The sequence below is a fragment of the Tachyglossus aculeatus genome, chromosome 10 (genome assembly GCF_015852505.1).
Source record: "Tachyglossus aculeatus isolate mTacAcu1 chromosome 10, mTacAcu1.pri, whole genome shotgun sequence".
Classification (NCBI taxonomy): domain Eukaryota; kingdom Metazoa; phylum Chordata; class Mammalia; order Monotremata; family Tachyglossidae; genus Tachyglossus; species Tachyglossus aculeatus.
The window spans coordinates 8050099-8063812 of record NC_052075.1 but is presented as its reverse complement, the minus strand read 5'-3'; the positions used below and the strand labels follow the sequence as shown (position 1 = coordinate 8063812).

Sequence of the window (13714 nt, the reverse complement as noted above, 5' to 3'; positions counted from 1 at the left end):
CAGCCCTCATTCCAAAATAACAGAGGCAACTGTTTATTCAATAGCTCTCCCCTTTCCAGAGGGAGGGGTGGGGGCTGCAGACATTACATCTTTCATTTAACAGCTTTGTCTCTACTAGTCACTGATGGACGGTCACCTGTAAATGGCAGAAGCCGGGTAAGATCCTGTGTCATAGCTGACCCGCACTCGCCCACGATACAGCTCCATTGCTATATGATCTTTGTCACCTTTATACAGCAGAATTCCACTGTCCTCGTCTGTGGCGATCTAATGAAAAAGTAAGCACTAAATTATATGGAAAAGTGACAAAACAACACAAGAGTTCATTCCAATATATGGGAAAGTTCAGTTTTTTTTTCCCGCTCATACCATCAATTCTCCTCTGGGCAATGAAAAAGAATAAAACATGCCACAATTAATCCATGAGAGGACCAACTAGTTTATAGCTGAAAAATGGTTGAAAAAGCCAACTAAGCATAAAAAGTCAAAGTGTTCATAAATTTCAGGGCAAAATACTTTCATTTATCTTTTCTCTCCTAAATGGGTACATCTGCAGTCAGAGTAATTTTCTTGTTTCATTAAGCATTTTATTTAGCTTGGCACAGTGAACTTTGAAACATTATAGGTTTTATTGAGCTCTTTTCTCTCTGTGGGTAGAGGGGAAAAGGACACTTGGTAAGGGAAAGGACCCTTGTGGATGGCCAGGAAAGCTCTCAGAGGGTCTTAGGTCTGCATTGCTCCTGTCACCTCCCTGGCAGTTTCCTCTGCTGATCTACACAGACAGAAAGCTTTCCACAGGTGTAATCTCATTATAGGCAGGGAATGTGTCTATTATTATACTGTATTTTCCCAAGCATTCATTCATTCATTCATTCAATCGTATTTATTGAGCACTTACTGTGTGCAGAGCACTGTACTAAGCGCTTGGGAAGTACAAGTTGGCAACATATAGAGATGGTCCCTACCCAACAGTGGGCTCACAGTCTAGAAGGGGGAAACAGACAACAAAACAAAGCAAAATAAATAGAATAAATATGTACAAGTAAAATAGAGTAATAAATACATACAAACATATATACATATATACAGGTGCTGTGGGGAGGGGAAGGAGGTAAGGCAGGGGGGATGGAGAGGGAGAGGAGGGGGAGAGGAAGGAGGGGGCTCAGTCTGGGAAGGCCTCCTGGTGGAGGTGAGCTCTCAGTAGGGATTTGAAGGGAAGCCCTGCTTTGCACACAGTAAGCGCTCAAAAAATACAAGTGAATGAATAAATGGAGATCATGGACGATGATTTGGAAGAGATGGAGACCCAAATAGTTGGGGACATCCTTTCTTTTTGGAAAGAGCACAGGCTTGGGAGTCAGAGGATGTGGGTTCTAATTCCGGCTCCACCACTTGTCTGCTATGTGACCTTGGGCAAATCATTTCTCTGGACCTCAGTTACCTCATTTGTAAAATGGGGATTAAGACTGTGAGCCCCACGTGGGACAACCCGATCACATTGCATCTACCCCAGTGCTTGGCACATAGTAAGTGCTTAACAAATACCATCATTATTATTAAGGCACAAAAGGCAGCTTTATATATCCTTTCAACATCCTACTCCTCTCAACAGTGCTTTGCACTAGCCCTAACAAATGCCTTTATTATTAATTAATTATTATTAATTAATCTTAGAGGTTACTCCCCTTGGGTGGTGGGCAGCAAAGAGGAAAGCCAAGCATCAGTATTCCAAGGTTAGTCTACGACTAGAATACCTTGAGCTTTCTTAAAAATCCCTTTTCATATTTCCAGCAAATTCTACATATTAACTAGAGGTTTAATGGATGATAAAACAATGTTTCCTGAATTCGCCCACAGAGGCGAATCCAATTTCAGTTTTCTTTTGCCATCTGATCAGTGGGGTCACAAACTCCAGAAACCGTACTCTCCACTTAGTTTCAAAAACATCAGCCTTTGGAAAGGATGTGGGCTGCAGCTTCGTGTGCTGAAGTTTTGGTGTACCTGCTGCTAGTTACCGCTTTTCAGTTGCAGCTAATCAGAGACTCTTGAACTGCAATTTGACTTTTCTTAGATTTGTGAACCCCATGTAGGACAAGGCTGGGTTTGCTCTGATGACCCTGTCTCCATCCTAGTACTTGACACAACTTAAACTGTAAAACCCATGTGAAACAAGGACTGTTATCTGATTATCCTATACTGCCCCAGTGATCAGCACAGTGCTTGGCACACAGTAGGCAATCAGTCATTATTTTTATTACTACTACTAACAATAAAAACACGAACTAAAGTGATCCACAAAGCTCTCTATGAGCTACTGGCTTAAGGAAAATAATTTCCCTTTCACTTGAACTTACTGCTTACCTGTAGAGTGATGTTCGTTTGAGGTCGGAGTTTCGTGGAAAGAATCTGGAGGTAGGATTCTTTGTTCACGAAGTTGACGCTGACCAACTTCTCGCACTTGTCTCCCTGGTAGCCAGGCAGACACTGACAGATTGGCTCGTTGACTTTGGTGATGCACTGAGCTCCATTCTGACAATCATAGTTATCGCAAGGGCTAGTGCGAGGAAGAACCATGGGGGGTGAAAACTCACAAAATAACCCACTAGACAGAAACAGAGGAGAAAACATCTTGGTGAGAGCCCCATCTGGAATCAACGAGAAAAGGCGACTCCAATATAAATGTGTTTTCAATTCTCCGCTCACCTGTAGCCTTCGGGGCAGATGCATGTGTAGCCATTCACTGCATCGGTGCAATGAGCTCGATTTTTACACTTGTTGTCTTGACAGTCATCGTAGTCAATATCGCAGTGTTCCCCTACATATCCAGGAGTGCAATCGCATCTGGCCAAACAACCATCGAGTCAATTATTTGACGCTAGCCTAACTAAAGCAGACAATCTTACCGGCCTCATCACATTTAAAAATTGAAGGTTTAGCAACTTCAAATCACTGATTTGCAGTCACCTGGCTGGTCAACCACATCTGCTAACTCTGTTGAATTGTACTCCCCCAGTGCTTAGGATGGTGCTCTGCACATAGAAGGCACTCAATAAATACCACTGATTGGTTGAAAGGGAATAAAAATAATTCTAGCCACAGAAAGTTTGAGAAGGCCCAGTCTCTCCCAACTAACCACTGCAGAGAGGATGGTGAGGGACAATCATCTAGCCTAGGTTTCCACTGCAGCCATCCTGGGATGGGGAAAGTTTGTGGAGGGTAGATTCATGTTAGCACAAGCACCCTGGACTAATTGGCACAGCTGATCTAAGATTTAGAGTTTGAAGAGTTTGGGGCTGTTTTGACTCGATGGCATCGGGGGTCCTATGCCATCCATCTATCCATCCATAGCTGTCATCCCTGCCTGGGCTTTTTGCGCTCTGTACGGAGCACTTTACTAGGCTCCAGAACATCCAACCAAAGTGGAAGATCTGGCTCCAGCCATGGAAGAGCTTACAACACTCATGAGTCTTACAGAATCCTTAGGGGAATTCCAGTCTTGCCCCCAATCCCCAAAGTCTCTGGCTAGGGAAGGAGCAGAGAATTTGGGGGCAGGGTGAAAGCAGAGTGGGATTAGAACTAGCAGGAGCAATCCGACAGCCTCACTACTGTTCATGAGAGCAGCTGAGATTCCTTAGCGACATGACAAGCCCGGCTGACTTCTACCACAAATTTCCAGAAGGTGTTTGTTTTTTTTTTTTTTTTGGTTTATGTGTCATTTTTATGGTATTTGTGAAATTCATTCATTCATTGAATTGTATTTATTGAGCGCTTACTGTCTGCAGAGCACTGTACTAAGTGCTTGGGAAGTACAAGTCGGCAACATATAGAGATGGTCCCTACCCAACAACAGGCTCACAGTCTAGAAATGCTTACTTAATGTCAGGCACTGTACTAAGTGCTGGAGAGGATACAAGATTATCAGGTTAGACACAGTCCACAGTCTTCATCCCCATTTTACAGATGAGGTAACTGAGGCACAGAGAAGTTAAGTAGCTTGTCCAAGGTCACACAGCAGACAAGTGGCATTCTGGATTGGAACCCAGGTTCTTCTGACTCCCAGGCAGAATCTTGAAGGAGTGGGGGTTGCTGGCGTATAAAACACCCCTCCCTGGGCTCTGATTTTTTGATCAGGATGAATGATACGAGATCTAAAATCAGGAGTCACAGACGCCTTTGGATTGTCAATAGACAAAACCAAAATGCACAAAAATGAACTCTTAAACTTATGGAGGGTAATACAATTGGTTTTAAGTTTTAGAGAGCAGGGTCTAACCAGGTACGAACAATTAAGGTATCTGGCCAAGAGTGATTGTGCTAGGCAAGGGTTTTTTTGTTTGTTTTCCCCACCAAAAGACAACAAAAGCAAGCAGTGAGTCTGAAGTTGAATAAACACAAAGAGGTATTCTATACACTCTACTTGATGGGCAAGGTGTAAGCTACAGAGCTTCAGTTAACGTTAATGGAAACTGCAGCTGAAGCTCCACGGATTAAGTTAAGGAAATACTCCTAATTGTTTATCTGAAAAGAAATCAAAGGAAAAGATTTGAAATTCATATTGCCACTAATGGCTGTCTGCATGCTGATTTTTGCATTCTTTTTTAGACAAATAATTTTCTAAGACCATTATGACTTGCATTACACTGGGAGGACAGAAATTTCTACCAATCTTTTTCCAACTAAATCTGTTCCAGAAACCCTGAATAAAAATTTAAATAGCATACTCCTAGAACATCAATAAAACTTGTCCTATTTTTTAAACTCCCTTTTCAGAAAAGGTGGGTAACTGAAAGGGACAAAGAATATAAAGTTCACTATTAAAGAAACTAAAGGGCTGACAATGTTTGATCTGGGTTTGAAATACCTGTATTCAAGTTTCAAATTTCAAACTGCAATATAGAAGATTTATATAAACGGCAATAATGCAAGAGTAAAAAATTAGTCTTACTGATTTCTTAATAAGAAAATGAATTTCAAGTCATACAACCTGGCAAAGCCCTTGGGACAGAGAAGCTCTTGATCTTGATTATAAATGCATGTGTGACTTTGTACTATCTAAATAGGGTGTTGTAGAAATACCATTGAAACTATTCAAGTAACAACAAGAACTTTGGCTGAGTCTGCTTCCGGCAAAATGAACTACTGTAATAACACAGGTGCGCATGCGTTACTGGTGAAAACAGAAAGTCTCCCAAATCTGCTAATCTACAGCCTACTAAAGACCGCTTTTTAATGTGCCTGCTAATTAATGGTAATAAGGGAATCATTTAATTACGGATTACTCTTTCTGGAGATGAACTTCTTATTTTCTAATGATTTCCAATGAGTCTTACTAATAACCCATCTTGTAATTACAATGCACAGGGCATGGCAATAATCCCATTTTAACATAATTATTCCAACATGAATGCCCTCTGCAGCCTCAGTAGGGAGAGAGGATGCCATAAATATGGTCATGAAACTTTCCATTTATTGTTTTCCCATCAAAATGAGAGAGTATATTACCTCAATCCGGTGCCCTCCATGACACAATAATTAGATAAGAATGCTAGAGATAATAGTTAGGAAATTCCATTTATTTTTAGCTAATGAGTAGAAACCAGCCCACAGAAGACACTGAGACTCTAAAGGTTTGTAAGACCATCTCAGTGAACTATGAACAGGATTCACACTTACTTGTATCCCTTGGGAGTCAGGATGCATTTGGAATCATGCTGGCAGGGGTTCAAATCCTGGGCACAAAAATCCAGTTTCTCCTCACACAACTCACCTGCAACAACAGCAAAATATTGTTAGTTAGAGGAGAAAATCTCTAAGCAGTGAAAGCAAACAGCTTCCCTCTAGCAATAAAATAACTACTGGGATTTAAAATTAGATGAAATGAGTTCTTCTCACAATACTTGGATGAAATTTGTTATTCATTAGGAAAGGAAAATGGACCTTTCACCCTACCCTCGATGGCTTTTTTTCAGGGAAGAAAGTTGCTCACGGTTGTTCAATTCTCTTTTGGAGTTGATAAGAACAACCTCATTCTTCATAGCACTTAGGGATATTCATTTCTTTAAAGCCACCACCAAAGGTGTTTTGCAGTGAATTTTTCTAAAAGTGTAATTATGCATGCTGCCTGCAGCTTGGAATGAGAGCTCCCAGACTGCAGCAGGTGTTAGTCTGGGGGTAGATACACACCACCCCCATGGATCAGCTCTAAACCTTGATCTGGTCCAGAAATGGGGAAACCCCCAGGCCAGACTGACGGTGAAGAGCTGTGAGGAGAGAAGGAGAGTTGAAGGGGAAAGGAGGCTTAGAACTGAATCTGATTACTTAAGTAGATTTTAATGTTCACAGACAGCCACGCTGCCTCCATTAATACCGGGTTTTGCATCCATCACAAAGATTCCCAAAGTAGCTGTTCCTTCATTTATTTATATTAATATCTTTCTTCCTCTCTAGACTGTAAGCTCATTACAGGCAGTCTTCCCTTCCCAAAATAGTTGGATGAAATTTGTTATTCATTAGCAAAAGAAAATAGGCCTTTTCCTGCTCTGTTCACTGACATCTCTTTTCATTCTGGTTAATTTCCAGTGGTTATCAATCCAAACATTACCCAACTTATTGGGTTTTACTGGAAGGAGCTCTTAGGGAAAAAATCACGTTAATTTTACCCACCACTTTCAGTAATTTCATTTTGAACACCTGTGTTTCGTGAATGCAAGCCAACTCATATGAAGAGATTAAGTTGTTAGGACAACAAACTCTACGTCCCATTGACCTTTTTAAAACATTTCACCTGAAGTAACATTAGCACCTTTTTAGGAGGGCCAACATGTCTCATTTTAATATGGTGGAGCTTATTTTGGGGTGGTTACCTGTACAAAAGGCTCCCTAGAGTCCTCCAATGGCTTCCCATTTCCTTCTGCTTCAAGTAAAAACTCCTCATTGGCTTTATGACTTTCTACCAAATACTCCCATTTTATAACTCTACTCTCTTTACCAGCTCTTCTCCAGCTCACACCGTGTATCTCAAAATATATTATACATTATAATGTAAATAAATTAGAACTCGCTTTCAACTACAAATCACCTCACTTTACCAGCTACTCTGAGTTCACTCTAACTCAAAATGACCTTGTAGCTATAACCCCACCCAAACTGCTCCCTGGCTGATCCAAGTACTCATCATTCCCCACCTTGACTACTGCATCAGCCTCCTCCCTGACCTCCCTGCAACCTTTCTCTCACATTTCCAGTCCATACTTCACTCTGTTACCCAGACAATTTTTCTGAAAAACCATTCAGTTCATATTTCCCCACTCCTCAGAAACCTCCAATGGTGGTCCATCTATTTCCCAATCAAATAGAAATGCCTTACCATTGGATTTAAAGGCACTCGGCTCAATCAGCTTTCTCCTTCCTAACCTTGCATCTTTTACCAAATCTTTTACCCAACCCGTACACTGCATTCCTCTGATGCCAACTACTCTCCATATCTTGATCTCATCTATTCTCCCCAACCTTCTTCTTGTCCATATTCTCCCTTGGGCCTGACACTCCCTCCCCCTTCATATCCAACAGTCCACCATTCTCCTCACCTTCAAAACTCTTCTAAAAATCACACCTCCTCCAAGAAGCCTTCCCAGACCATGTCCTTCATTTTTCCTGTCTGCTCTCCCATTTGTATCAACTATGAATTTGGATGTGCACCCCTTAAGAAAACTGTTGCACATTCCCACACCCACAATGTTTATGTAAATATTCTTATCCTCTACTACTTTCCCTATCCTTAATCTATTTTAATACTTGTCATTCATTCATTCAGTCGTATTTATTGAGTGCTTACTGTGTGCAGAGCACTGTATTAAGTGCTTGTCTCCCATGATAGCGTGTAAGATCCTTATAAGCAGGGATTACATTTTTACCAACTCTCCCAAATGTTTAGGATGGTGCTGTTACACATAGTAAGTGTTCAATAAATACTACTGATTGACTGGACCTGCTGTTCTCGATTCTTCCTTCTCCATCTTCTCATTCATACAATTACTTCAACCTCGAACTCCCCCATCTCAACCTTTAATGTGACAGACCATGACTCTCCCAATCATTCTAAAAGATTGCTTAAAATCCCACCTCTTCCAACAAGATTTCCAGATTAGCTCTCCACATACCAAGTTGCATCAATCCGTCAACCACCATTAGCATGTACATCAATCAATCATACTTATTGAGATCTTATTCTGGGCAGAACATTATACTAAGCACTTGGGAGAGTGCAATTTAATAGAGTTGGTAGACATGCTCCCCGCCCACAAGGGGCTTTCAGTCTAGAGGAACTATTTACATATGTATTACATGTTAAGTACTGATGTATTTATGCCTTTCTTCAGCACTTGTATGTATATATAACCAATTATTAATCCTGATTACTCTATTTGTAAATATCTTTCTGTCTGCCTCCCCTACTGGCTCCACAACCTGTGAAAAGCCTCTAAATGGACTTGAATACAACTATTAGGCATGCTCTAGTCTTCTATTTTCTTAAATTAACCCAGTCCCTTTCCTTGCCAGCAAGATTAGGAAGAACTTTTATGACTGCTTTTTATAGTTTTCCCTGGGTTCCCTCCAGTTATAACATCACCTAAATAGGTGGGGATGCAACAGGTTAAGAAACCCTGATTAGGGATTGAACACTGCCAAATGGATGTAAGGACTGGAGTAATCTCTGCCCCTTGCTTGAAATATACTATGGCATAATGTTCGGTGGTTTGTATTTTTTTTGTTTTTTCAAACAAATCAACAGCACTAAATTGCTTGCCTATGGTCCACTATGGATTTTAGATGTGTTTGTGTTGTTCTTCTAAATACAGGTCAGGTATAAGCCCTAAATATTGAATTTGTCCCCTCTTAAATTTCACCCCATGCTTGACATGCTTTTTCTTTTTTCAAGGTTTCTACTCCTTTTAAGGTTTCTGAAATATGAATTGGTTAATTTAACGTGAGTTAGAATTACTACTCCTCATGAAAAAAAATGTATTCATGTTTAAGGGTTTTTGTTAAGTTCAAACTTCTTCCTATATTTTTCTCTAAGGCTTTCTATTAGAAACTCAAAGATATTGACTGTTTCCCCTCTGAATCACCACTTCCTATAACCTACTAAGTCTTCTTTCCTGTTGGCTCAAGTGCTGGCTCCTTCGCTTCTACAAGCTGACAATTTTTCAGCCTGAAGTGGTTCAGTTGCAGGCTAAACTAAAGTAACATTAGGGAGAAGTTTAGAACTAACATCAAAGAGGAAATCATTTTAAGAGCATAAGCACTTGAAATGTTTTCAAGCATCAATTCTGGGCCTTGTTAGCTAAAGAGGCTTGAAAAGGGTGGATGGATGATCAACTAAAAGCACCATGAATGAAAGAAAATGTGCATCTAAACCATTTCCCTTCTTTTTTCCCCTAAAGAGTGAATTTGTGTTTCCAGAGCAAACTATTTACATCATCAAAATTAGCAAATTCACTCTAGAGAGCTGAGCTTTCAGCAGAGAAAATGTTCAAGCCATAGATTATTCATTTCCAAACCAAGTCAAAAGGAAGGTTAAAATTAAATCATTCCAACTAGCTTCCACACAGAACTTTCCCTATACTGTCTATTATACAACCCTTATCTGTTATTTGAGCAGGAATAATAATAATAATAATAATATAATGATGGCATTTATTAAGCGCTTACTATGTGCGAAACACAGTTCTATGTGCCGGGGGGAATACAAGGTAATCAGGTTGTCCCACGTGGGGCTCACAGTCTTCATCCCCATTTTACAGACGAGGTAACAGGCTCAGAGAAGTTAAGTGACTTGCCCAAGGTCAAACAGCAGAGGTGGCGGAGCCAGGATTAGAACCCATGACCTCTGACTCCCAAACCCATGCTCTTGCTGCTGAGCCACGCTGCTTCTCAAGCAGGGTCATCTAATGGCTTGGGAGTCACAGGACCTGGGTTCTAATCCCTGCTTTCTCTGTGTCTCAGTTCCCTCACCTGCAAAATGAAGATTCAATACCTGTTCTCCTTCCTACTTAGAAAGTGAACCCCACGTGGGGTTTAGTTATCTTGCATCTACCCTAGTACTTAGTACAATGCTTAGCATTTAGTAAGTGCTTAACAAATACCACAATTATTGTAAGGTTTCCCCTTCTCCTATGTAGGGTTTAAGCATGAAGATTGCCTTTCATTGCCATAACTGTCATGTCAGCTCTAACTCTTGATATAAGGTTTATTTCAAGACTTTAGGTGAGATTTAGCCATGCTTCTATTTTGGTACCATTTCCCCCAGTATTGGTTCCCATCACTACTTGACAATTCTCTCTAAAGGGGAGTTTTCACAGATCCTCAACAAAAAAGAAACCTAACCTCTTCATTTTGAAAAATCATCTTTGTGTTCTGAGACACCGCCGCCCCCCCCCCCCCCCCCCCCCCCCCCCCCGGCCACAGTGTAAATTAGGCTGATTTCTGGGGCTAACTGGGATTTATTGCTGGTGGCACAATCTAAGAACAAAACAAATTGGGCTGGCTTTCAGTTTAATTGATCCATTGACCTGCACAAAAAAATCACTGCTGCAAATCCCCCATTCATTCCACTCAAAGCAAATCTAAAAATATTTCTTCCCTGGTTAAAACAAAAATCACTAAAACAGCTTGGAGTCTTTTCCTTCAAATTCACAGTGTGGCCTAATGGAAAGAGCACAGGACTGGGAGTCATAGGACCTGGATTCTAATCCTCGCTCTGCCTATTGTGTGGCCTTGGGCAAATCACTTAACTTCTCTATGCCTGTTTTTTCATCTGTGAAATGGGGATTCAATGCCTGTTCTCCCCGCTACTTAGACTGTGAGCCTTATGTGGGGCAGGGACTGTGTGTGACCTAAATTACCCTCTATCTACCCCAGGATTTACTCCAGTGCTTGACAAAGAGTAAAGTGCTTTGCACATAGTAAGTGCTTAATAAATGTCATTATTATTATTATTATTATTATTATTATTATTATTATTAAAGAGAAGCAGCAGAAGCATCGGCATGGGAGTCAGAAGCTTATGGGTTCTAATCCTGGCTTCACCACTTGTAGGCTGTGTGACCTTGAGCAAGTCTTCATTCATTCATTCATTCATATTTATTGAGCGCTTACTGTGTGCAGAGCACTGTACTAAGCACTTGGGAAGTACAACTAAGCGCTTGGGAAGTACAGCACTTCTCTGTGCCTCATTTACCTCATCTGTAAAATGGTGATTGAGACAGTGATCCCCACGTGGGACAGGGACTGTGTCCAACTTGATTGGTTTGTATCCACCCAGCGCTTAGTACAGTGCCTGGCACGTAGTAAGCTCTTAACAAATACCATTATTATTATTGGTAGTAAATGTTTAATAAATACCACAATTATTATTTTGTTTCCTAGTAATCTGGGTAGGATCAATTAGAAAAGTGGATGTAACAAGTGGTGAGGCAATTGCAGGAGTTTAGTACTGTATACATTACAACTTTAGGCAGCAACATAATCTCCAGATGGATATGTCCAGGGCACAGGAAGAAATTCAGGACAGGAGAGAAGTGAGGAGTCAGTGCAGAATTAATAATAGCTTAGCTCTGAGAGTCATCCACAAAGGTGTTAATTGAAGCCAACTGCTCCCCTGAGATCCTCTAGATGGAAGGAGGAGGAAAGAGGGCTGAGTACTGAGACTTGGATGACACTCACATATTGGTTACAATGAGGAGGAAGAATCAGCAAAGCAGAGAGAAGGAACCAAGAGAGAGATCTGAGAAGCCAGAAAATATTCCCAAAGCCAAGACAGGAAGCGTTTCCAAGTGGTTCCTAAAAAGAGATCACTGCATTTGCCCAGAAGGAAGTCACTGGTGTCCAATGAGGATGGAGTTCATAGACTTAGTTCCCAGGGAAACAGCTGAAGATGGAAGGATGGGAAACAGAAAGATAAAAGCAAAACAAAAAGCACCTGGATATCTGGAAATCCTAGAGAGAGAACCAGATTTGCCAGTTGTTGAAACACTTACAAGTGGGTGAATAAACAAAAGTCTCTTTCAAATGTGGAGAAGCAGCATGATCTATTTGATAGAACACAGGCCTGGGAATCAGAAGGATCTGGGTTCTAATCCCAGTTCTGTTACTTGTCTGCTGTGTGACCTTAGGCAAGTCACTTTACTACTCTGTGCCTCATTTACCTCATCTGGAAAATGGGGATTAAGACTGGGAGTTCCTTGTGGGAAAGGGACTGTGTCCAACCTGATTAACTCCCTGATTGTCTCCCCCTTCTAGACTGTGAGCCCGTTGTTGGGTAGGGACCATCTCTATATGTTGCCGACTTGTACTTCCCAAGTGCTTAGTACAGTGCTCTGCACACAGTAAGTGCACAGTGCCTAGTACAGTGCTCTGTACACAGTAAGCACTCAATAAATATGATTGAATGAATAAATACGATTGAATGAATGAATGAACTTGCATCCACCCCTGTGCTTAGTAAAGTTCCTGGCACATAGCAAGTGCTTAAAAAATACCATTAAAAAAATTACCAGAGTGGAAGGCATGTTCTGCTGAATTCTGTAAGTAAAGGTTGGTAGGAGTTTGGGGATGAAGGAAGGATTGCAAAAATGTTACTGGGAAACAAGTGGACAGTTCTCCAAATGAGTGTTTGACTCATTCCAGAATGAACCTCCTTACTCTTATTTTCTCATCACTATTGGACTGAGCTATTCCTCACCCAGTATTAACTGCCAATTCAATTCCAAGTTCACATCATCAGTCCCAAGAAAATTATAAATGGAAAGAATCTAGTGTCCAACCTATTTTCCTTCAAAAATGTATTGTTTTCAGGATTGTTTCTTATCGATCCTTCTTTCCCAAGGAAGTAAACTCATTCCTGGGAACAACCTGCTCTCTTTCCAGGCACCAGAAACCATGTACTAAATGGCTCTAGATAATAGCTCTTTGATTTGTGTTCTGGTGAACATAAGCAGTTTATTATCAGATTATAGCCTGCTCTCCTAGAGGTTCAGAAAGCAGGAATAAGAGGGAATAAACACTATTTTGGGCTATATTTGGAAGAAAGATATTCAGTGAGTGCATCAGGCTGGCCCATTCATTATGAAGCAATGATTACTGAAATACAGAAGATAATGGACAAGTGATCCTTACTCAAAGAGGCAAAGTTGATACGGATGCTGAGCATGACAAGTACTTCCATTTTCTGTATGCAGATTTGTCTAATAACATGTGTGACAAGTGGACCTTCTATTGTTCATGCTCAGATAGATCATATCTTTTTAAAAATTCCCTGAGGAAACTACCTAGTATGGAAAGTTTTCCAGGGAAATCAACCTGAACCACAATTAAAACAGAATTAGTGTGAAATCTCTTTCATTTTACATTTTTTTAAAAGGGAAACAACACCGCATGTACTTCAGCACTTCATGACTTGTCCTAAAAACACACAACATCATACAGTTGCATTTACAATCTAGCCTCAGGAAGGAATACATATCTAGCAGATAAATGTGATCTCCAAAGCTTAGCATTCAACTGTGGTAACATAAACAATCATATATATATATATATACATATATATATATATATATATATACATATATATATATGTATATATATATTCTTTAGTTTGTCTATGTCATCGTCATCCTCGTTACTATTTTTTTCAATAGCTCTATCAGGATAGTGC

General features: G+C 40.5%; 1 protein-coding gene across 1 annotated transcript in view; it reads right to left on the bottom strand.

The window, feature by feature from the left end:
* The window catches only part of SLIT2 (slit guidance ligand 2), a 320705-nt gene that overhangs the window by 18491 nt on the left and 288500 nt on the right, over nucleotides 1-13714 (bottom strand). The window contains exons 33-36 of the mRNA XM_038751941.1: nucleotides 5674-5767; nucleotides 2704-2841; nucleotides 2362-2602; nucleotides 137-267 (exon numbers count right to left, since the gene is read on the bottom strand). Of these exons, the coding sequence (XP_038607869.1) occupies nucleotides 137-267; nucleotides 2362-2602; nucleotides 2704-2841; nucleotides 5674-5767 (604 nt within the window). The remainder of the gene's footprint in view (nucleotides 1-136; nucleotides 268-2361; nucleotides 2603-2703; nucleotides 2842-5673; nucleotides 5768-13714) is intronic.